This window comes from Myotis nattereri (genome assembly GCF_964212035.1).
Source record: "Myotis nattereri genome assembly, chromosome: X".
NCBI lineage: Eukaryota > Metazoa > Chordata > Mammalia > Chiroptera > Vespertilionidae > Myotis > Myotis nattereri.
Genome location: NC_138078.1, coordinates 53,099,383 through 53,125,777, shown reverse-complemented (window position 1 = coordinate 53,125,777; position 26,395 = coordinate 53,099,383). Strand labels below are relative to the sequence as shown.

The 26,395-nt window shown below is 41.3% G+C and overlaps 1 protein-coding gene across 1 annotated transcript in view; it reads left to right on the top strand.

Moving 5' to 3' along the window:
* LOC308511706 (uncharacterized protein CXorf49 homolog) overlaps positions 1-26,180 on the top strand; it is a gene marked incomplete at both ends in the record, with an annotated part of 43,524 nt that extends 17,344 nt beyond the window's left edge. The window contains one exon of the mRNA XM_081081646.1: positions 26,036-26,180. Coding sequence (XP_080937772.1) covers positions 26,036-26,180 — 145 coding nt within the window. The remainder of the gene's footprint in view (positions 1-26,035) is intronic.
* Between the last annotated feature and the right edge of the window lie 215 nt (positions 26,181-26,395).

Sequence of the window (26,395 nt, the reverse complement as noted above, 5' to 3'; positions counted from 1 at the left end):
GGGACTGGTGTAAAAAGAAGAAATAAAAAGCTCAGAAAGAAAACAGCCACACAAAAAAAGAAATGGCTACAAACAAGTACCTTTCAATACTAACTTTAAACATAAACAGACTAAATGCACCAAACAAAAGACATCGAGTGGCTGAATGGATAAAAAAACATGACCCATACATCTCCTGTCTACAAGAGACCAAACTCATTAGAAGGGACTCACACAGACTGAAAGTGAAAGGATGGAAAACTATCTTTCAGGCAAATGGAAAGGAAAAGAAAGCTGGGGTAGCAATAGTTATATTGGACAAAATGGACCTCAAAGTGAAGGCCATAACAAGAGATAAGGAAGGCCACTTCATAATACTAAAGGGATCAATACAACAAGAAGATATAACCCTGGTAAACATATATGTACCCAATGCAGGAGCACCCAAATTCATAAAAAAAACTCCTGGAAGATATCAAAGGAGAGATCAACAACAATACCATCATAGTAGGGGACTTTAATACACCACTGACAGCACTGGATAAGTCCTCTAGACAATCAGCAAGGAAACAGCAATCCTAAATGACTCACTAGACCAGATGGACTTAATACACATCTTCAGAACACTTCACCCCAAAGCCGCGGAATATACATTCTACTCAAGTGCTCATGGGACTGATTCAAAAATAGACCACATATTGGGTCACAAGCAAAGTCTCCCCAAATTCAAGAAGATTAAAATCATACCAAGCATCTTCTCAGACCACAATGGCATAATATTAGAAATAAACTACAATAAAAACACTCCAAAAAACTCAAACACGTGGAAGCTGAATAGCATGTTATTAAATATTGATTGGGGTACCAATGAGATCAAAGAAGAAATAAAAAACATCCTGAAAACTAATGACAATGAAAACAAACAATTCAAAACCTATGGGACACAATGAAAGCAGTCCTGAGAGGGAAGTTTATAGCTCTACAGGCCTATCTCAAAAAACAAGAAAAAAATGGTAGTAAATCATCTAACTCTACAACTCAAAGAATTAGAAAGAGAGCAACAAGAAAACCCCAGAGTGAGCAGAAGGAAGGAGATAATAAAGATTAGAGCAGAAATAACTGAAATAGAGACCAAAAATACAACACAGAAAATCAATGAAACCAAGAGCTGGTTCTTTGAAAGGATAAACAAGATTGACAAACCTCTAGCCAGGCTCACCAAGAAGTAAAGAGAGAGAACCCAAATCAACAAAATCAGAAACGATAGAGGCGAAATGACAACAGGCCCCACAGAAATACAAATGATTGTTAAAAAATACTATGGACAGCTCTACTCCAACAAACAAGACAACTTGAGGAAATGGACAAATTCCTAGAAAAATACAACATTCCAAAACTCAATCAGGAAGAATCTAAAAATCTCAACAGGCCAATAACTATGGAAGAAATTGAAGCAGACATTAAAAAGCTCCCAGCAAACAAAAGCCCAGGACCAGACGGCTTCACAGGGGAGTTTTACCAAACATTCAAGGAAGAACTAAAACCTATCTTCCTCAGGCTACTACAAAAAATTCAAAAGGAAGAGAAACTTCCAAGCTCATTCTAAGAAGCCAGCATCAACCTAATACCAAAGCCAGGTAGTCAACACAATGAAAGAGAATTACAGGGCAATATCTCTCATGAACATAGATGCCCAAATCCTCAACAAAATTTTAGCAAATCGTATCCAGCAGTACATCAGAAAGATCATACACCATGACCAAGTAGAATTTATCCCAGGGATGCAAGGATGGTACAATATCCGCAAATCAATAAACGTGATACATCACATAAACAAATTGAAAGAAAAAAACCACATGGTCATATCAATTGATGCAGAAAAGGCATTTGACAAAATTCAACACCCATTTTTGATAAAAACTCTCACAAAGGCGGGAGTAGAAGGATCAAACCTCAACATAATAAAAGCCATATATGACAGGCCCACAGCCAACATCATACACAATGGACAAAAACTAACACCATTTCCCCTAAGAACAGGATCAAGACAGCGATGCCCACTCTCCCCACTCCTGTTCAACATAATACTGGAAGTGTTAGCCATTGCAATTAGGCAAGAAGAAGAAATAAAAGGCATGCAAATTGGAAAAGAGAAAATAAAACTGTCCTTATTTGCAGACGACATGATATTATACATACAAAATCCTTGAGACTCCATCAAAAAGCTACTAGATTAACACATGAATTTGGCAATGTAGCAGGATACAAAATTAACCCCAAGAAATCTGAGGCATTTCTATACACCAATAGTGAACTTCCAGAAAGAGAGATTAGAAAAACAATCCCATTTACCATCGCACCAAAAAAATTAAGCTACCTAGGAATAAACGTAACTAAAGGGTAAAAGACCTCTACTCAGACAACAACAGGACGTTGAAAAAAGAGATAGAGGAAGACATAAACAGATGGAAGAAGATACCGTGTTCATGGATTGGTAGAATCAACATCATTAAAATGTCCATAATACCCAAAGCAAACTATAAATTCAACACACTTCCCATTAAAATACCAACAGCATACTTCACAGATCTAGAACGAACTCTCCAAAAATTCATCTGGAATATAAAAAGACCCCGAATAGCTGCAGCAATCCTGAAAAAGAACAAAGTAGGTGGGATCTCAATACCAGATATCAAGCTGTATTACAAAGCCACTGTTCTCAAAACTTCCTGGTACTGGCACAAGAATAGGCATATAGATCAATGGAATAGATTAGAGAGCCCAGAAATTGGCCCGAACCAATATGCTCAATTAATATTTGACAAAGGAGGTAAGAACATACATTGGAGCCAAGATAGTCTCTTCAATAAATGGTGTTGGGAAAATTGGACAGATATATGGAAGAAAGTGAAACTAGACCACCAAATGACACCATACACAAAAATAAACTCAAAATGGATAAAGGACTTAAATGTATGACAGGAAACCATAAAAATTCTAGAGGAATCCAAAGGCAACAAAATCTCAGACATATGCCGAAGCAATTTCTTCACTGATACAGCGCCTAGGGCACTTGAAACTAAAGAGAAAATGAACAAATGGGACTCCATCAAAATAAAAAGCTTCTGCACAGCAAAAGAAACCATCAACAAAACAACAAGAAAGCCCACTGCTTGGGAAAACATATTTGCCAATGTCATATCTGATAAGGGTCTAATCTCCAAAATTTATAGGGAACTCATACAACTTAACAAAAGGAAGATAAACAATCCAATCAAAAAATGGGCAAAGGACCTAAATAGACACCTTTCAAAAGAGGACATTCAGAAAGCCAAGAGACATATGAAAACATGCTCAAAGTCACTAATCATCTGAAAGATGCAAATCAAAACAACAATGAGGTACCATCTCACACCTGTCAGACTGGCTATCATCAACAAATCCACAAACGACAAGTGCTGGAGAGGATGTGGAGAAAAAGGAACACTAGTGCACTGCTGGTGGGAATGCAGACTGGTGCAGCCACTATGGAAGACAGTATGGAGTTTCCTCAAAAACTGAAAATGGAACTCCCATTTGACCCTGTGATCCCACTTCTAGCAATATATCCCAAGAAACCAGAAACACCAGTCAGAAAGGATATATGCACCCCTATGTTCATAGCAGCACAATTCACCATAGCTAAGATCTGGAAACAGCCTAAGTGCCCATCAGTAGATGAATGGATTAGAAAGCTGTGGTACATCTACATGATGGAATACTATGCTGCTGAAAAAAGAAGGAACTCTTACCATTTGCAACGTCATGGATGGAACTGGAGAGCATTATGCTAAGTGAAATAAGCCAGTCAATGAAGGAGAAATACCACATGATCTCACTCATTCATGGATAATAGAGACCATTATAAACTTTTGAACAATAATAGATACAGAGACAGAGCTGCCTCAAACAGATTGTCAAACTGCAGCGGGAAGGCCGGGGAGGGTTGGGGGACAGGAGGGATGGGGGTAAGAGATCAACCGAAGGACTTGTATGCATGCATATAAGCATAACCAATGGACATAAGACACTGGGGGTTAGGGGAGGCCAGGGGACTGTCAAGGGCCGGGGTGAAAAAAAGGACACATATGTAATACCCTTTGTAATTCCTTATGCAATAAAAAAAAATAAATAAAAAAAATAAATAAATTATACTACAAAGCCATTGCAATTAAAACAACCTGGTACTGGCATAAGAACAAAGATTTGGATCAATGGAACTGAACAGAGAGATCAGAAACCAACTCAGGCCATTATGGTCAATTAATATTTCTCAAAGTAGACAAGAGCATTTAATGGAGTAAAGATAGTCTCTTCAATAAATGGTGCTGTGAAAATTGGGCATATACATGCAAAAAAATTGAAACTAGACCACCAATGTACATCACACACAAGAATAAATTAAAAAACTTAAAAGTAAGTGGCAAAATCATAAAAAAAATCCTAGAAGAAAACAGGCAGTAAAACCTCAGACATCTCATGTAACAATATTTTTTGCTAATACATCTCCTAGGGCAAGGGAAACAAAGTAAAATATACACAAATGGGACTACATCAAACTAAAAAGCTTCTGTACACTAAAAGAAACCATCAACAAAATGAAAAGGGAATACATTGTATGGGAGAACGTATTCACTGATGATATATCTGATAAGGGGTTAATTTCTGAAATATCTAAAGAACAAAACACTAGGAAAACCAGCAATCCAGTTAAAAAAATGGGCCTAGGACTTTAATAGGCACTTCTCCAAAGAGGACATATAGATGGCCAATAGACATATAAAAAATTCTCAACATCACTAATCATCAGAGAGATGCAAATTAAAATGACAATGAGGTACCATTTCACAAATGCCAAAATGGCTACCATCAATAGATCAACAAGTGCTGGTGAGGATGTGGAGAAAAAGAAACCCTCGTGCACTGCTGGTGGGAATGCAGATTGATGCAGTCAGTGTGGAATACAAGTATGGTATTTCCTCAAAAAATTAAAAAGGGAACTGCCAGTATTTCTTGGCGGTTAGAGCATCAGCCAGCGCACTGAAGAGTGGTTGGTTCGATTCTCGATCAAGGTTACATACCTGGGTTGCATGTTTGATTCCCAGTCCAGTCAGGCCGCATGTGGGAGGCAACCAATTAATGTGTAACTCTCACATGGATCTCTCTCTCTCTCTCTCTCTCTCTCTCTCTCTCTCTTTCTCTCTCTCTCTTATCTCTCTCTCTCTCCCTCTCCCTCCTTTCCTTTCTCTCTCCCTTCCACTCTCTCTAAAAATCAATGGAAAAAAAATCCTCTGGTGAAGATTAACAAATTTTTTTTTTAAAGGAACTCCCATTTGATGTAGCTATTCCACTTCTGGGAATATATCCTAAGAAACACCAATCAGAAAATATATGTGCACCCCTATGTTCATGGTAGCATTAATTACAATAGCTAAGATCTGGAAACAGCCCAATTGCCTCATCAGTAGATGAGTGGGGACAAAAGCTGTGGTATATTTAGACAATGGAATACCTTGCGGCTGTAAAGATAGAAAAACTCTTACCGTTTGAGACAGCATGTATAGACCTGGAGATTATTATGCTAAGCTAAATAAGCCAGTCAGAGAAAGACAAATATCACATGATTTCACTTATATATGTAATCTAATGAACAAAATAGACGAACAAAATAGGACCAGAGGCATGGATACATGGAACAGACGGACAGATCTCAGGATGGAGTCTATAAGAAATTAACCAAAGAATATATATGCATGTATGCATTGCCCATGGGCATAGACAATAATGTGGTAAAGACCTGGAGTGAGGTGGCATCTTGATGGAGGAGGACAAAAGGGGAGAAAATGGGTGACATTTGTAGTAGTGTCAGGAATTTAAAAAAGATGTGATTTTCTTTAAAAAAAAGAAAAGAAAACTAAATGGTATTTGCAGAGCAAAGGGATTCATGAACAAACAAAAGGACAACCTATTGGATGGGAGAAGAAATCACCAATGATACACCCAATAAGGTGTTAATATCCAATATGTATGAAGAAGTCATACAACTTAACACCAACAAAATGAACAATCCGATTAAAAAATAGGCAGAGGACCTGAATAGACACTTCTACTAAGAGGACATACAGATGGCCAATAGACATATGAAAAGATGTTAAAGGTCACTTATCATCAGAGAAATGCCCATTCAAACCACAATGAGATATCACCTCACACCTCTCAGAATGACTATCATCAATAAATCAACAAACAACAAGGGCTGGTGAGGCCACGGAGAAAAAAAGAACATTTGTATACTATTGACGGGATTCAAATTAGTGTAGCCACTATGGGAAACAGTATGGAGATTCCTCAAAATTTTAGAAATAGAACTACCATATGACCCAGCAATCCCACTTCTGGGTATTTATCTGAAGAAATCCAAAATACTAATTTGAAAAGAAATATTTATCCCTATGTTCACCGCAGCATTGTTTACAATAGACAAGATATGGAAGCAATCTAAGTGTTCATTGATAGAGGATTGGAAAAAGAAGAGGTGGTACATACAGTGGGGCCTTGACTTATGAGTTTAATTTGTTCTGTGATGGAGCTCTTAACTCAAATTACTCGTATGTCAAATCAAAAAGTGAACGAGTGAGACATGTGGCGTTCACTGTGACATTCGCTGCGCCAACTAGCGGTGGGGTATCTGAAGCTGGCTCGTAGCCCGAATTTTAGCTCACAACTCAAAGCAAAAAGTTGGCCGAGAGACGGCTCATATCTCAAAAAACTCGTTAGTCGGGACACTCGTAAGTCAAGGCCCCACTGTATATACAATGGAATATTACTTGGCCATAAAAAGAATGAAATCTTAACCATTTGTGACATCATGGGTGGACCTAGAGAGTATTATGCTAAATAAAATGAGTCAGACAGAGATAGAAAAATACAAATATATGATTTCAGTTACATGTGTAATCTAAAAAACAAAGATAAATGAACAAACGAAATAGAAACCAACTCATAAATACAGAGAACAAACAAATGGTTGCCAGATGGGAGGCATGTAGGATGGTTAAGAAAGGTGAAGGGATTAAGAAGTACAAATTGGCAGTTACAGGTGCCAGGTGGATACTAGACTTATTGGAAGAAACACTCATAAGTAATATAAATGTCTAACCACTATGCTGTACACCTGAAACTAATATAATCTACTTATATAAAAACCATGGGTAGTGTTCATCACATCCAGAAGAACCGCCGAGACCAAGTGGAAGGAAGTCAGTCCTGCAGGGGTTGTCTTGGCAACTGCTGCGCCCTCCCCCAAGCTGTTTCCTGGAGCTGTTTCCTGTAAGGGCAGGGTTTGAGGCAGAAACCCACCCTGGGAGCATGGAGGCAGATCTTTCTAAAGTGTGCCACGCGCCAGCACGGCTAGGGGTGAACCTGAGTGGGGGTGGCTGAAAGGCTTAGAGAAGACAGACGAGAGAATGAAAGCCGGGTCTCTGTGGGACGCTGTTTCTCTGAGAGACAGCAACCACGCCCACAGCCATGCCTTTATTTTTTATTTATTTTTTAAATATATTTCTTTATTGATTTCAGAGAGGAAGGGAGAAGGAGAGATAGAAACATCAATAATGAGAGAGAATCATTGATTGGCTGCCTCCTGCACACTCCCTACTGGGAATCGAGCCCGAAACCCAGGCATGTGACCTTGGCCGGAATTGAACCTGGGACCCTTCAGTCTGAAGGCTGACGCTCTATCCACTGAGCCAAGCCGGCTACAGTGCCATGCCTTTATTTTATAGCAGATGTTATGAGGCAAAGTAAGGTGTTTACAACATTCTCCTGGGTTTCAATCTTACTCAACTACATGCACCTGAACTCTATCAAGCCCACATCACTCAGGCACGTGGGACCACGTGTTCGTACCATAGGTTCAAGCTTACAACTACAGCTGTTGGCTATAATTGTGCTGTGAGGGCCCTGCCTTCCACGCTGGGACTTGCACGTGGCAATGAGAGGACTGTGCCCTCTCATCAGTCCAAGGCTTGAACCTGTCCAAAACACTGTAGCGGCTCCCCACAATAAAGTTTTAATTCTGTTTCTTTGTTACTAATGTTGTGGCCCCACCCCATAACAAAGAAACAATTTCTGGAGGATGGGGCCCAGAAATCAGGATTTTAAAAAGATTCCCAGGTGATTCTAATGTGCAGCCAAGGTTGAGAACCACTGCTATAGATAATATTAAAAATATATCTAAATGTGCAATTCTTTATCCAAAAAATGAGCATGTTCAAAAATTAAATGAAGAAAATTTGGATATACTCGATGGAGATTTTCACACATATTTGAGTGATGATTCCATTGATTCCACAGATGATGCTGAAAGGAAAATTTTCCCATTGAATTTCTTAATAGTATTACTCCTTCGGGGATGCCGTGTCATAAATTAAAATTGAAAGTGGGTGCAATCATCATGCTATTGAGAAATCTCAATAGTAAATGGGGTCTTTGTAATGGTACCAGATTTATTATCAAAAGATTACGACCTAACATTATCGAAGCTGAAGTATTAACAGGATCTGCATAGGGAGAGGCTGTTCTGATTCCAAGAATTAATTTGTTCCCATCTGGCACTGGCCTCCCATTTAAATTGATTCAACAATGGTTTCCCTTGATGCCAGCATTTGCGATGACTGTTAATAAATCACAAGGACAAACTCTAGACAAAATAGGCATATTCCTACCTGAACCATTTTTGCACATGTTCAGTTATATGTTGCTTTCTCTCGAGTTTGAAGAGCATGTGATGTTACAGTTAAAGTTCTAAGTACTTCAGCACAAGGGAAATTAGTCAAGCACTCTGAAAGTGTTTTCACTCTTAATGTGGTGTACAGGGAGATATCAGAATAAGTTTAATCACTTTATCAGTCATTGTTTGCATCACTGTTGTTTTTATATCATGTTTTTGTTGTTTTCATATCATGTTTTTGTCGTTTTCATATCATGCCTCTGTTGTTGTTATATCATTTTGTTACTGTTTATTTATTAATAAATTTATATATTATTTTCATATACATTTTACTAATTTCCTGTCACCTCTCACACTTCTATTATAGAGAAAGGGCAAATAGCAATATTAAAATATCTCTGCTAATTAATTCCCTTTTTAAAAAATATATTTTATTTATTTTTTACAGAGAGGAAGGGAGAGGGATAGAGAGTTAGAACATCAATGAGGGAGAAACATCGATCAGCTGCCTCCTGCACACCCCCTACTGGGGATGTGCCCGCAACCAAGGTAGATGCCCTTGACCGGAATCGAACCTGGGACCCTTGAGTCCACAGGCCGATGCTCTATCCACTGAGCCAAACTGGTTAGGGCAATTAATTCCCTTTTAATGTGCATGAATTTCATGCACCGGGCTACTAGTATTGAATGTCAACTCTAATTGAAAAATAAATAAATAAACATAAAAAATACTAAACATTTCCAAAGTGTTTTGTTTGTTTGTTTTTTAGAAATAAGGTCTGACAACTTCCCAATATAGGGAGAGATTTGGACATTCAAGTTCATGAAGCTAATAGGTAACTCCAAAATTTTAATCCCAAATAATATGTTCCAATATTAAAATTATAAACGCAGGAAGAAAAGAAATCTATCATACAAGGGGATCCCCATAAAATCACCAATGGATTTCTGGGGTTATTGAAGGCCAGGGGAGAATGAGATATGTTAGTGTTGAAGGAAAGAAACGGCCAACCAAAAACACTTTTCCAAGACAAGTTATCCTTCAGAAATGAAGGTGAAATACTTTCTCTAATAAACAAAAGCTGAGGGAATTATCACCACTAAACATGCCTTACAAGAACTGCTACTGAAAGTTCTTCAAGCTGAAACAAAAGGATACTTGTTAGTATCATGGATACACGTGAAAATATACAACACAATGGTAAAAGAAAACATATACTCAGATTCAGAATAATCTAATAGTGTAGTATGGTGATATAACTACTTAGCACTAGTATAAGGATTAAAGTATAAAAGAATTTAAATCACTATAGCTTCAACAATTTGTTAATGGATACACAATTTAAAATATGCAAATGGTGACATTGAAAGCATAAAAGGGGGGAGTACAAGGATACATATGATTGAGTTACATTGTTATTAGTGTAAAATAAACTTACATAATATTTTATGTAAGTCTTATGGTAACCAAAAAGCCAAAATATATAGTACATTCATGCCGGAAGCCATCCACTGTCAAACACCATCATGAAAGTGGAACAAGGAACTCAGAAGGCTGATGAACCTTGTGCTTTAGCAAGGGCTAAAGCTATGCACCAATTGTTCCGTCGAGATAGTGGTGCCTCAAAGCAATTTCCTGACCTAATAGTCTCAAAGTAAATCTTTACTAATATTTACTGACCTTTGAGATAGTTTGTCTGCTACCAGATTGCCTTGCCTAATTGAGGGCAAGATGTGTATCTAAAATTGAATAAAAGCCGACAGGTCCAGGGCTTCAGGGAGCTTCTTGTCTAGAGAGAAGTTACTGCCTAGCCTCCATGCCTTCTAAATTCATATTTATTGTCTAGTGTTTTCATTTGTGCATGGTCTCTTCTTCAGATTCTGAACCCTAGCTGCTGGATGCGGCTTCACATTTTGGTGCCTTGAAAAGGACCTGGAGAAGAAGATTTGCCTGAGCGAAAAATGAAGAAAAAAAGAAATTCACCGGAAAGGCTGGAAGATCACCAAAAAGGTAGGGAAATTCACTGCGCACAAAGCCTGTGCTAGCTTCAGAGTCACGAACTGTACGTGGATGGGAACATCTTTTATTTCAGCCAGGTTATAATGAGGAAGAATTCGAGTAAAAGGCAAAAACATCATTGTAAATTTTTAGCTTGCATGCTCAACGATAAAGGAATTAAGGTGTCAAAAGATACTGTCTTAAATCAGGCTCAAGGAAAATGAGTGCCCTTGTCATCTTTAACTAGGTGGGCTCTTGAACTGCATTATGCCTACTTCATGTTGGGGATCAAAAGTCTGTAATACCTCAGGCCCCAGATTCTCTGCCTCTAGTGTGGAAAGGCTGAACAGCTAGAGAAAATGGGGCTAACAGTTCTTTTACAAAAAGACTCCTTAATGCTTTGTCTGAAAATTACCATATGACACCTTGGGACAGGCAGATTTTAGCTAAAACAACTTTAGACGCTAGTCAATGCTATGGAGAGCAGAATATGATAAGATCTGTGAACAACAGGCTAAGATCTGGGCTGCACCTGGCTGTAAGTCCCAGGCAATGTAAAACATCTGAAAGATCCGTGAAAAGGACTCTGATTTATTAAGTCTTGTCTATTTGTTATGGGTGCTTGTTTGTTGATTGTTGTTTTATTTGTCTTTGTTGTTTGATTTAATTTGTTTATTGCTAGTCTATTAAGCATACCTTTACTTTAATTTAGTAGAAAAGAAACAGTAAATGACCAGGCCATTACTAAATTTCCCCAGAGCAAACAGAATGTGGGGATGGAGAGAAAGAATATAAACGACACACGTGGCTGATAACACAGGTTCTAGGAAAATTCCCTAGACAAAAGGAAGTAACAAAAAAGGCCCCAGCCCATTAATTACTAGGCCTTTTGGTGATCCTGTAAAATGGATGCCCATTCTTAAGAGTGTTATTAAAAGTCTCATTTTTGCCATGTTTTTATTTCCCAGTCCATCATTTAAAAGTTGGGCAGATGAGACATTTCTCACAACTTAGGGATGTGTCTGGGATTTCTGTACCTATGAAGAGAAAAAGGCTAGCTTAAGAGAAGGTGCGCCCAGCCCAATTTTGGGTGGCCTCTTGGCCTGAGCCCTATCTCTTCATGGGTGCTATAGAATAAACCCAAGACTGTTTTTCTTTAAAAGATGGTGAAAATGACATAAGGAAAATATACAGGCTATGTTTGAATAATAGGATTAATGTTTCCATAATAATGGGAAATTCTTGAATAATAATGTACCGCATTCCAAGGTTGCCTCCTAGATCTCCGGGACACTGCTGTTTTTATAAAATAAAATAAAATAAAATAAAATAAAATAAAATAAAATAAAACTTTAACATTAAAGCCACTGAAAGTCAATAAGTTATCTCTGTTACAGAATTTGCCAAAGAAATTTTTTTGGATAATAATAATTGGCTTTAAAATCTCAAAATTGTTAAAACATAAATAAATAGATGTAACTAAAATGAAGGATTTGTAATAAAGCTTTTCAGTAATAATTATAAATATACTAATAATGAAAGTCCAGTCATTCAAGAGGAGACTGACTGCACTCTCTGTTAGAGGAAAAGTCCAGTCACCTTTCTCCCTGTAAGAGCAGAGAAGCCTCAGCCATAACCTTAAATGTTATCTCTGAGGAAGGATGTGGCAGTTTTAAAATCCAAGTGGCTAGGCCAGGCCTGCTCTCTCCTCCCCCTGCTTTTTTCACCAGCCTCATATGCCTAACCATAATTTTCCAAAGCCTTTGGTAATTTAAAAGTTTGCTGAATTAAATAATAAAAATTATTAAATATCTAGGTATTTTAAAATGACAAAATACTGAAATATTAATCTGAGTTTGCCTCATATGAAAAATCTACAGGATAGATTTGAATCTATTAATAGAATATGTCTTGTATTTTATTTGAAATATAGCCTTAAAAATATAAATATATTACTAATCTGAGAAATGCTAAGTATTTAACTTGCCACCTAAAATTTGAGGCTTCTAAGAGTTTAAAGTTAAAATTAAGTTGGGAGAAATTATATGGTTATAACAACAAAATGCATAAAGTATAAATATTTATTTTTGAGAAAATAATTCTTATAGTCTTTATGTGTACTATGTGTGGCAAAAATTTCAACCTAGGATATAATATCTTATTGGCCTGATCAAAAATGAGGATTAATTCTATGGTTTGAATCAAATTTTATTATGAAGACAAGTTTAAATTTAATTGATGTCTTTTAAAATAATTACAGAAAGTGTGTTGATATATGTCAATATAAGAAACGCTGGCTGTTTACTTTTAATTATCATTGGAAAATTAAGGTTTAAATATTGTATAGTTTTAATCGTAAAAGGCAGGACATACATTTTAAAGGAAAAGGAGGAAAAAGATCTATACAAATTACTGAAGGTATATACAAGTTAATGACAGAAAGAAAGAATATTAGAATAGAAATACTTAATAGGAGGTCTAAGGCATGGTTATGCATTTTTGAAAGGCATAGAAAGAAGGTTGAAGGCTAATTTGAAAGTATGAAATTTGTGAAGGTTGTGTATGTGATGAGAAGGAAAAAAGAAATTTTGAAAGAGAGAAATGAATTCTAAAGTTAACTATTTGCAAGAGTTGTAAAAGGGTCATAAAATCTCAGGGAAGTTTAAACAAAGGCTAGACCACTACCTTTATCAATTTAAAAAGGCTAACAAAATCCAAAGTAAAATTTGCATACATATGCAAATGAGCACTGGACAAAAAGAATGCTGTTTAAAAGTAAATTTTAAGCTTAATAAAAAGGAGAAATTTTAAAATCTCTACCACTACTATTTACAAAGTAAACTAAAAGTTATTATTCAAGCATTAAATCTTACCATTAATGAGACACCATAAGTGAAAGAGAGTTACTTTTACTTGAAATGTATGCATTACAGTATTGGCCAGCATACTTCTCTCCTACTGGTTTTTCTGAAAAGCAACCAAGTTTGTTGCTCTATTGCCGGGAGCCGGTCCATCCTTGCTGTTTCAAAGGACCTGGCATATATGGCATACTGTTTTTTTTTTTTTTTTATTGATTAAGATATTACATATGTGTACCCTCTACCCCCCCCCCCCCCGCTCATCCCCTCACCCCCCCGTTGTCCGTGTCCATTGGTTAGTCCTACATGCTTGCATATAAGTCCTTTGGTTGATCCTTCCCCATTGCCCCCACCCTCCCCTACCTTCCCTCCAAGGCCCGCCAGTCCAATCAAAGCCTCTCCGTCTCTGGATCAGTCCTTGTTCATCAGTTTATGTTGTTCATTATATTCCACAAATAAGTGAGATCTTGTGGTATTTATCCGCTCTCCAGTTCCATCGATGCTGTGGCAAATGGTAAGAGTTCCTTTTTCTTCTTCCTCTTCTTAAAGAATACCTTTCAGCATTTCATATAATGCTGGTTTGGTGGTGATGAACTCCTTTAGCTTTTCCTTATCTGTGAAGCTCTTTATCTGACCTTCAATTCTGAATGATAACTTTGCTGGATAGAGTAATCTTGGTTGTAGGTTCTTGGTATTCATCACTTTGAATATTTCTTGCCACTTTCTTCTGGCCTGCATGGTTTCTGTTGAGAAATCAGCTGACAGTCGGATGGGTACTCCCTTGTAGGTAACTGACTGTCTTTCTCTTGCTGCTTTTAAGATTCTCTCCTTATCTTTTGCTCTTGGCATTTTAATTATGATGTGTCTTGGTGTGGTCCTCTTTGGATTCCTTTTGTTTGGGGTTCTCTGCGCTTCTTGGACTTGTAGGTCCATTTCTTTCACCAGGTGGGGGAAGTTTTCTGTCATTATTTCTTCAAAAAGGTTTTCAATATCTTGCCCTCTCTCTCCTTCTGGTACCCCTATAATTCTGATGTTGGTACGCTTGAAATTGTCCCAGAGGTTCCTTACACTATCTTCATACTTTTTGAATCTCTTTTCTTTTTTCTTTTTCGGTTGGGTATTTTTTGTTTCTTTGTATTTCAAATCTTTGACTTGATTCTTGGGATCCTCTTGTCTGCTGTTGGATCTCTGTAAAATATTCTTCATTTCAGTCAGTGTATGCTTAATTTCTAGTTGGTCCTTTTTCATGTCCTCCATGGTCTCACTATACTCCTTGAGGGATTCATTAAATTTATCGGCGGTTTCCATAAAATTCTTGACAAACCTTATAAACGTGGCCTTGAACTCTATATCCAGTCGTCTGGCCTCCTCCGTTTCTGACAATTGTGACCTGTTTCTCTGTCTCCGCATTTTGGCTGCTTCCCTGTGTTGATAGAGTGGCCCTGCACGCCAGGTGTCCTGTAGGGCCCAGTAGCTCAGCCTCCCCAGTTACCTGGGGTGGACACTCTTGGTGTACTCTTGGTGCCTTGGTTGATGTAGGATCACTGGGAGGAATTGACCTCCAGGCCAATTGGCTGTGGGAAGCAGCTGTGTCTGAAGTGGGAGAATGGTCCCCCTCTGACCACTGGGTACAGTGGCTCCTGGATCTAAGGAGGTGCTAATTCAGCCCCTGCCTGAGGCCTCACAGCCGGGCCACGAAGAGGCTCAGCTGTGAAGCAATGCAAGCCGCTGCGGGGCCTTGGGCCTTCTCTTGGAAGTTCCGGGTCTGGCTGGCCCAGCTGCAGTTAGGTAATTATCAGGTTGCAAAGGGCCGGGGCATTCACATGCAAAAGCCTCTGCCGCAGCCTGGGTGGGGCGGGGTCTCAGGGAGTCAAAGGGCGCAGAAAGAAGCAATGGCTGATTCTCTGCGCCCGGAGTCGCGCGTCTCAGTGTCCCGGTAATGGCTGCAAGCACCTCTGAGGGAAATCCGCCCTCAAGTTCGCCCGCTGCTGCCTGCGAGAGCAGCCTCTCCCCGTATGTGTCCTGGGTCCCCAGAGACTTCCCAGAACCGGAGATCAGAGCAGTCAGGAGCTTGTGATTCAAAAAGACAGCTGCGTCCTCAGGTGCCACCCCCTTTCCGCACGCGCGAGCCGCCGCACCTCTGCACTCAGCCTCCGCAGCTCCTCTGGCTCTCAGCGTGCTTTTCTTTTCTTCTAGTTGTAGAAATTACACTCAGCCAGCCTTCCTGTTGTTCGGTATGATGTTTGCTCCGTCCTTTGGGATAATTTTCAATTGCTGTGGGAGGCGACTATTTCCCGGTGTTTATCTATGCCGCCATCTTAGTTTCTCCATGGCATACTGTTCTTAATATGTTTGCTCACCTTCTTGGCACTATGTGTTTTAACCAAGGTCACCTCTCCGAGAAAGGTTGTTTCTCCAGGTAGGGATTTTCCCCTGAAGTTAGGGAGGGAATAAAACCCCTCAACTAAGTGCCAGGCGGGTAATTAATCACTTTAACTACAAACAATCATGCTTAAGCTACATAATCTTTACTCACTGGAATGGAGATAAGAAACGCCCTAACCTTTGTAATAGAGATTGATAGGACTGAATCAACTGGTATAAATACAGATGTAACAAGACAACAGGAGACAGAACTTAGAAGACAGAACCAACACAGAACCTAGACACAGAACCTACACAGAACCTAGAGACAGAAGAACTTCGCTGGAGAGAACATGGCAAAAGATCCTGGACAGAAACTGGCCACAGAACCTAGACACAGAACCTAGCGAGAGAACCTGGCTGAAGAACCTAGAGACAGAAGCTGGCTACAGAACCTGGATAGAACATGGCAAGAGAACCTGACTAGAACCTGGTGACCGAACCTGGCTGGAGAACCTAGCAAGAGAACATGGACACAGAACCTGGCTAGAGAACCTAGCAAGAGAACATGGACACAGAACCTGGCTGGAGATCCTAACCAGAACTTGGCTGGAGATCCTGGCTAGAGATCCTGGCTAGGCTGCTGATCAACTGAACGCTGTCTCCGTGTCATTCCTTTTTCACTGACTCCGTCCACACCTTTGGGGACCCCTGGACCTGCTGGGGTTGGACCCCAGCACTCTATTTAAAAGAAAGTAAAAGTTTTTAAAAGAAACTCCCTAAATGTGGCTTAGAGATTGCTCTGAGGGGAAATACAGAGGGAAACACCCTTCAAATATTTAGGAACTGTAATTAAAAGTCAATGTATTAGGCCTTAAAAAGTAGAAATAAAAAAGATTGCCTTAAAACCTTAAATGACATTTTAGAAATTATTAAAGGACATTAATTAGTTAAGACCTTATCTAAAAATCTCTTTAGAAGAAATGGCAAATTTATTACTCAATTAAAATGGCTCAGTGAAACACAGAGACAAGATGGCGGCAGAATAGGAAGATGTGTCCCAAGGCTTGTTCCAGAGCAAATAGAATGAGCAGCTGAAATGAATAACATCCACCTCGAATTGGTGAAGGAGACTCAGCTGGTGAGACAGTTTGCAGCCAGAAAGGGCAGAATTCCCCTGGAAAGGTAAAAACCATGGATCTGGGCAGGAAAGTTTGCCAGATCTCTGAGCCCAGAGGGTCAGAGGGAAACCGTGTGGAACCCAGCCACGTCACTTGGGACAGGCACAGCCTCTGACTATGGAAAGGAGATCCGCAGGACTGTTGGCACTGGGGGATTTGAGATCTGGGTTCCATAATCATGGAAGACTTAGCCCAGAAGAGGCAGCCTGAAGGGCTGACCAGACCACGCAGTGCTGGTGGTCACTTATATTGGGGTTATTAGTGTCGTGAGTACATTCATGTTTTGTTCCCTTTGTGTCATGTCTTGTTAAGGTGAATTTTATCCTGTCTGGCTAATGTGCTAGAGAGCAAACCACATAACCAGACACCTGGAGAGGAAACTCCATCCACGAATGGGTCAATTACACCCTAGACCCAGCTACAGAGGCAGGAAGAAGGCGGCAGTGAGGGAGCAAAAGAGGAGTGTGTGGTTGTCTGTGGTGTGTGGTTGTGTGGTGTGTGTGTGTGTGTGAATGAGACACAGTTAGACCCCGCAGGACCTTGGGGGGGCAGGCTAACTGGGCTCGCCTAACTAGGCAGCCTCTGCTACCATTGCAAACAGGACCAGGAGGCCAGCTCTTCTTCAGAGGCCTCGCCTTCTCGAAGGGGAGAGCTGATATAACTGAGAGCACAGCCTCACCTCCACCCAGGGTGCCCTCAGGTAACACCTGGGACTCTACAGCCACCCCTGCCAGGGACCTGCTACCTCGGCTGTGGTCCCACAGTCACCGAGTTTCCAGCCACCCCGGGTGCAGGTTCCTGTGAGTTCTGAAGCACGCTCTCCTCCAACCAGCCCAACGCTTTAGCCCGGGGCACTGCAACCACATGAGCAGCCCACTCCTGTCCAAGGAGCAGCAGCCCTACGAGCAGCCTGTCCCAGGCCTAAAAGCAGAAGCCTCACATGGCCTGCCCCTGTCCAAGGAGCAGCAGCTGTCAGCTGTGTGAGCGGCCTGCTCCCTTGTCTGAGGAGCAGCAACCACGTGAGCAGCCTGCCCACAATTGAGGAGCGGCAGCCCCACAGAGCCTGCCCCCATCCAAAGAGCAGCAGCTGCACGAGCAGCCTGCCTCCATACGAGGAGCAGCAGCAGTGTGAGCAGCCCATACCCATATGAGGAACAACATCACTGTGAGCAGCCTACTCCCATTCAAGGAGCAGTAGCCACCAGAGCAGCCTCCCCCAGTCTGAGGAGCAGGAGCCACATGAGCAGACCACCCACATCTGAGGAGCAGCAGCCCTGCGCAGTCCACACTGGTCCTAGCAGCAGCAGACACATGCAGCCTGCACCTGTCCAACGAGCAGCAGCTTGGTGAGCGGCCTGCCCCCAACTGAGGAGCAACAGACACACATGCAGCTCACTCCCGCCTGAAAAGAAGCAGCCACGCAAGCAGCCCATCCCCCGTCCAAGGAGCAGCAGCCACGCGAGCAGACAGCCCCCGTATGAGGAGCAGCAGCCGCACGTGCAGCTCACTCCGGCCCAAGGAGCAGCAGCCGCCTGAGCAGATTGCCCCTGTCCAAGGAGTAGCAGCCACAGGAACAGACAGACCGACCACATCCGAGGAGCGGCAGCCCTGTGCATCCCACACTGGTCCAAGGAGCAGCAGCCACACGAAGTCTGCACCTGTCTGATGAGCAGCAGCTGAGTGAGCATCCCGCCCCCATCTGAGGAGCAGCAGCCACACATGCAGCTCACTCCGGCCCGAGGAGCAGCAGCCACACAAGCAGCCCGTCCCCCATCTGAGGAGCAGCAACTGTGTGAGCAGCCCACACAGGTATGAGGAGCAGTAGCCCTGTAAGCAACCTGCCCCTGTCCAAAGAGTGGAAGCCTCACGAGCAGCCCACCCCATCTGAGGAACAGCAGCAGCTTGCAGCCAGCCCCTATCCAAGGAGCAGCAGCCACATGAGCAGTCCGTGAACATAAAGGAGCAGAAGCCACGTGAACAGCCCGCTCCTGTCCAAGGAGCAGCAGCCACACTCAGCCTGCCACCACCTGAAGAGCAGCAGCCTCGTGATCAGCCCATCCCTGTCCAAGGAACAGCAGCTGTGCAAGCAGCCTCACCACCAGCCAGAGGAGACACCACTGCTGCGAACAGCACACACCAGAGGGGTCGCTGCAAACTGAGGAGCAGCCACTACCATGACAACTTGAGGAGCAACTGCAGCACAAGGAACCACTGCCACCCAAGGAGCAGCCCCTGCACGACTCAACATCTAGATCAGTTGGTGAGACCAAAAATGGGTAGATAAAGAAACCCCCAAAGGAAAGAAAAGGAGGAATCTCCAGAAAAGCAGCTAAGTGAAACAAAGGCATGCCATATGTCAAAATAAGAATTGAGAATAAGTGTCATACACTTCATAAACCTGATGGAGGAAAAAAAATCAACAACTTATGTAAGAATCAAGATGAAATAGATGAAAAAAAAAAACCCACAATAAACCATGTAAGAATCAAGAAGAAATAAAGAGTGATATCGCTGCAATAAAAAACACCATGGAAAGTTCCAATAGTACTCTAGGAGAAGCGGAGGACCAAATTAGCGAATTAGAAGACAGGGAAGCAAAACACACCCAAACTGAACTGCAACTGGAGAAAAAAATTAAAAGACAGGAGGAGAGCCTAAGGGAGCTATGGGACAACGTGAAACGAAGCAATCTACGAATAATAGGGGTGCCAGAACCACAGGAAGAGGAACAAATATTAGAAAACCTATTTGAAGAAATAATGTCAGAAAACTTCCCTGAGGTGGGGAAGAAGAAAAAAGTCACACAAGCACAGAGAGTCCCAAGCAAGATGAACACAAAAAGAACCACACCAAGACACATCATAATTACTATGGCAAATGTTCAGGACAAAGAGAGAATATTAATGGCTGCAAGAGAGAGACGGAAACTTACATACAAGGGATTTCCCATTAGATTATAAAATGATTTCTCAACAGAAACACATCATGCCAGAAAAGAATGGGCAGAAATTTAGAAAGTGATGCAAAACAAGGGATTAAATCCAAGAATACTCTATCCAGCAAGGCTATCATTCAAAATTGAAGGGGAAATAAGAAGCTTCACAGACAAAAAAGGGGCTAAGGGAGTTTATCACCACCAAGCCAGCAATGCAAGAAATGCTAAAGGGAATGCTGTAAAAAGAAGAAATAAAAAGGTAAGAAAGAACATAGGCACAAAAATAGAAATGACTACAAGCCAGTACCTTTCAGTAATAACTTTGAACATAAATGAACTAAATGCTCCAATCAAAAGACATAGAGTGGCGGAATGGATAAAAAAAACATGACCCATACATTTGCTGTCTACAAGAGACCCAACTCAGAATAAAGGACTCACAGAGACTGAAAGTAAAGGTATAGAAAAATATCTTTCAGGCAAATGGAAATGAAAAAAAAGCTGGGGTAGCAATACTTATATTGGACAAAATAGACCTCAAAGTGAAGGCCATAACAAGAGATAAGGAAGGCCACTTCATAATACAAAAGGGATCGATACAACAAGAGGATAAAACCCTGATAAACATATCTGCAACCAATGGAGGAGCACCCAAATACATAAACAAAACTCCTGGAAGATATCAAGGGAGAGATTGACAAAAATACAATCATAGTAGGGGACTTTAATATACCACTGACATCGCTGGATAAATCCTCTAGACAAAAAATTAGATAAGAAACAGCAATCCTAAATGACTCACTAGATCAGAGGGACTTAATAGACATCTTCTGAACATTTCACCCCAAAGCCACAGAATATACATTCTTCTCAAGTGCCTGTAGGACATTTTCAAAAATAGACCACATATTCAGTCACAAGCAGAGTCTCCACAAATTTATGAAGATTGAAATCATGCCAAGCATCTTCTCAGACCACAATGGCATAATATTAGAAATAAACTACAATAAAAACAATCCAAAACACTCAAACACTTGGAAGCATAATAGCATGTTATTAAATATAGATTGGGTTACCAATGATATCAAAGAAGAAATTAAAAACATCCTTGAAACTAATGACAATGAAAACACAACAACACAAAACCTATGGGACACAATGAAAGCAGTCCTGAGAGGGAAGTTTATAGCTCTACAGGCCTACCTCAAAAAACAAGAAAAAATGGTAGTAAATCATCTAATTCTACAACTCAAAGAATTAGAAAGAGAGCAACAAGAAAAGGCAAGAGTGAGCAGAAGGAAGGAGATAAAAAAGATCAGAGGAGAAATAAATGACATAGAGAACAAAAAAACAATATATAAGATAAATGAAACGAAGAGCTGGTTCTTTGAAAGGATAAACAAGATGGATGAACCTCTAGCCAGACTCACCAAGAATCAAAGAGAGAGGACCCAAATAAACAAAATCAGAAATGATAGAAGTGAAATAACAACAGACTCCACAGAAATACAAATGACTGTTAAAAAATACTATGAACAACTCTACTCCAACACACTAGACAGCCTGGAGGAAATGGACATAGTCCTAGAAAAATACAACCTTCCAAAACTCAATCAGGAAGAATCTAATAATCTCAATAGGGCAATAACTATGGAAGAAATTGAAGCAGTCATCAAAAAGCTCCCAGCAAACAAAAGTCCAGGGCCCAACGGCTTCTCAGGGGAGTTTTTCCAAACACTCAAGGAAGAACTAAAACCTATGCTCCTCAGACTATTCCAAAAAATTCAAGAGGAAGGAACACTTCCAAGCTCATTCTATGAAGCCAGCATCACTGTAATAACAAAACCAGATAGAGACAACACAATGAAAGAGAATTACAGGCCATATCCCTCATGAACATAGATGCCAAATACTCAACAAAATCTTAGCAAATCGGATCCAGCAGTACATCAGAAAGATCATACACAGTGACCAAGTAGGATTTATCCCAGGGATGCAAGTATGGTATAGTATCCTCAAATCAATAAATGTGATACATCACATAAACAAATTGAGAGAAAAAAAACACATAGTCATATCAATTGATGCAGAAAAAGCATTTGACAAAATCCAACATCCATTATTGATAAAAACTCTCAGCAAGGTAGGAATAGAAGGATCATACCTCAACATAATAAAAGCCATACATGACAAACCCACAGGCAACATCATACTCAATGGTCAAAAACTAAAACCATTTCCCTTAAGAACAGGCACAAGACAGGAATGCCCACTCTCACCACTCCTGTTCGACATAGTACTGGAAGTATTAGCCATTGCAATTAGACAAGAAGAAGAAATAAAAGGCATCCAAATTGGAAAAGAGGTAAAACTGTCCTTACTCGCAGATGACATGATATTGTACGTAAAAACCCTAAAGACTCAGTCAAAAAACTATTAGACTTGATAAATGAATACGGCAATGTAGCAGGATACAAAATTAATGCCAAGAAATGTATGGCATTTCTATACACCAATTGTGAACTTACAGAAAGAGAAACTAAAAAAAGCAATCCCATTTATTATCACACCAAAAAAATTAAGATCCCTAGGAATAAACTTAACTAAAGATGTAAAAGACCTCTACTCAGAAAACTACAGGACTTTGAAAAAAGAGATAGAGGAAGACATAAACAGATGGAAGAACATACTGTGTTCATGGATGGGTAGAATCAACATCATTCAAATGTCCATACTATCCAAAGCAATCTATAAATTCAACGCACTTCCTGTTAAAATACCATTGGCATATTTCACAGATCTAGAATGAACTGTCCAAAAATTCATCTGGAAAAAAAAACGACCCTGAATAGCTGCAGCAATCCTAAGAAAGAAGAACAAAGTTGGTGAGATCTCAATACCAGATATCAAGCTGTATTACAAAGCCACTGTTCTCAAAACTACCTGGTACTGGCATAAGAATAGAAATGTAGATAAATGGAATAGAATAGAGAACCCAGAAATCGACCCAAACATCTATGCTCAATTAATATTCAACAAAGGAGGCATGAACATACAACGGTGTCAAGACAATCTACACTAATAAAAGAGAAAAATGGTAATTGGCATACGGCGCTACCCTTTTCATTGGCTAATCAGGGCTATATGCAAATTAACTGCCAACTAAGAAGGCAGTTAACTGCCAACAAAGATGGTGGCTAATTTGCATATGTAGGCACAATGCAGGGAGGCGAAAGGGAAGGCAGGAAGAAGCCCCCTGCCACTGACAGTGATCGGAAACCCAGGGGGGAGCTAACAGGTGGGGGGCAGGGCAAAGGCGGCCCTGGGGCTCCCTTTGCCCTGCCTCCCAGCCAAGATCGGAGAATCAGGAGCCTTTGCCGCCCTGGCCAGTGATAGCAGGAATTACGGGTGGAGCCAGTGATGGGAGCTGTGCACGATCGAAGCTGGCAGTCCCGGGAGCTAGGGGTCCCTTGCCTGGGCCTAAAGCGGAGCTCGCGGTTGTGGGCCGCTGCAGCTGCAGGTCCCCGCTGCCCGGGCCGGATGCCTTGGCCAGAGGCATTAGGCCTGGGCAGGGGCAGAGCCTGCAACCGCGGGGAGCTGGGGATCCCCTGCCCAGGCCTGACACCTCTGCCAGAGGCCTCAGGCCTGGTCAAGGGGCCGATCCGGTGATTGGTGATTGGAGGGTGATGAGGGTCAACTCCTCTGGCCGAGGCATCAGGCCTGGGCGGGGGGCTGGGGGTTCCCTGTCAAGGCCTGATCCCTGGGCCAGAGGCATCAGGCCTGGGTGGGGGGCGGAGCCGGGATTGGAGGGATTTGATGGTCCCCTTGCCCAGGCCTGAAGCCTGGGTCAGAGGTGTCAGGCTTGGGCGGGGGGTGGAGCAAGCGATCAGGGGGAGATGGGGGTCCCCTGCCCAGGCATGATTCCTGGGCCAGAGGCCTCGGGCCTGGGCGGGGGTCAGAGCCAGCGATTGGGGGGAGATGGGGGTCCCCTGTCCAAGCCTGACACCTCTGGCGGAGGTGTCAGGCCTGGGCAAGGGGCCGATCCTGCGATTGGAGGGTGATGGGGGTCAACGCCTGAGGGCTCCCAGTATGTGAGAGGGGGCAGGCTGGGCTGAGGGACACTCCCCACACACACACACACACACACCCAGTGCACGAATTTCATGCACCGGGCCCTTAGTCTCTTTAATAAATGGTGTTGAGAAAATTGGACAGATACATGCAAAAAAATGCAACTAGACCGCCAACTTACACCATTCACAAAAATAAACTCAAAATGGATTAAGGACTTAAACGTAAGATGATAAACCATAAAAATACTAGAGGAATCCACAGGCAGCAAAATAGCAGACATATGCCGAAGCAATTTCGTCACTGATACTGCTCCTAGGGCAATGGAAACTGAAGAGAAAATAAACAAATGGGACTACATCAAAATAAAAAGCTTCTGCACAGCAAAAGAAACCATCAACAAAACAACAAGAACACCCACTGCATGGGAGAACATATTTGCCAATGTTATCACCGATAAGGGTTTAATCTCCAACATTTACAGGGAACGCATACAATTCAACGAAAGGAAGATAAACAACCTAATCAAAAAAAATGTGCAAGGGACCAAAATGGAAACTTTTCACAAAAAGACAGAAGAAAGGCCAAGAGACATATGAAAACATGCTCAAAGTCACTACTCATCTGAAAGATGCAAATCAAAACAATGCAGTACTATCTCTCTCCTGTCAAAATGGCTATTATCAACAAATCAACAAATGACAGTACTGGTGAGGATGTGTAGAACGGGGAACCCTCGTGCACTGCTGGTGGGAATGCAGACTGGTGCAGCCACTGTAGAGAACAGTATGGAGTTTCCTCAAAAAACTAAAAATGGAACTCCCATTTGACCCAGTGATCCCACTTCTAGGAATTTATCCCAAGAAACTAGAAACACCAATCAGAAAGGATATATGTACCCCTATGTTCATAGCAGCACAATTTACCATAGCTAAGATTTGGAAACAGTCTACGTGCCCATCAGCAGATGAGTGTATTAAAAATCAATGGTACATCTACACAATGGAATACTATGCTGCAGTAAAACAGAAAGAATTCTTACCATTTTCAGCAGCATGGATGGATCTGGAAAACATTATGCTAAGTGAAATAAGCCAGTTAGAGAGAGACAAATATCACATGATCTCACTCATTTATGGAATATAATGAGCATCATAACCTAATTAGAAAAAACAGATCCAGAGACAGAGAAGCATCGATCAGACTGTCAAACCCCAGCGGGAAGATAGGGGAGGGTGGGGGTAATAGAGAAAGATCAACCAAAGGACTTGTATGCATGCACATAAGCCTAACTAATGGACATAGACAACAGGGGGTTGAGGGCATGAGTTGGGGAGGTTGGGGGTGTTATGGTGGGATAAGGACACATATGTAATACCTTAAATAAATAAATAAATAAATTAAAATGACTCATGACACAAGCTGTCATTTCTAGCAATTTTATAAAAAGTAGAAAATTCAACAAATTATGGGACAGGCAATTATAGAAATCCAACATCAGCGGCTAAAATCCCAACTTGAAAAACAAAAAGGGGGAATAGTGGAGAAATGTCCTGTAAGTAAACTACATCAAGCCCTAATTACTTTAAATTTTTTCACTTGTAATGCTGATGGCAAGACACCCATGTAATTACACTGGTGTCAGAATAAGCCAAAGGAAAATGGTCTGGATAAATGGAAAGATCCTGAGTCTGGTTTATGGAAAGGCCCTGACCCCTTGTTAACATTTGGTCTAGGATATGCTTGTGTATTTCCAGAAAATTCCTCCAAGCCCATGTGGATTCCTGCAAGAAATATTAAATTTCAACATGGAACCGAGGAAGGAACTGACCAGATAAATGAAGACCCTGCACCTGGAGTTGCACCCTGTTCCTACAGCTGCAGACAATCGACTACTCCAGCCACAGATAGCAGTAGCTCCAAGCAACACGCTGAAGATAAGGAACGGGAGGAGAATGAGACAGATGACAAACAGTCCGGAGATGACCTGGAGGATGATGAAGAAGACGGTCCAGAAAGCTGAGCGAATTTGTGAGGAGACCAAAACCCCAAGAATGCCTGAGAACGTTTTTCTTGCCATGCTAGCAATCATCAGTTGTGCGGTGATACTACCAGAGGCAAATGGGGAAGTATATTGGACTTATGTTCCTGACCCTCCATGGGTAAGATGCCTTACTTGGGCTGATCCCCTGCCTAGTGTAGTCACCAATAATACCAAGCACCTTGGTCATCCAGGAG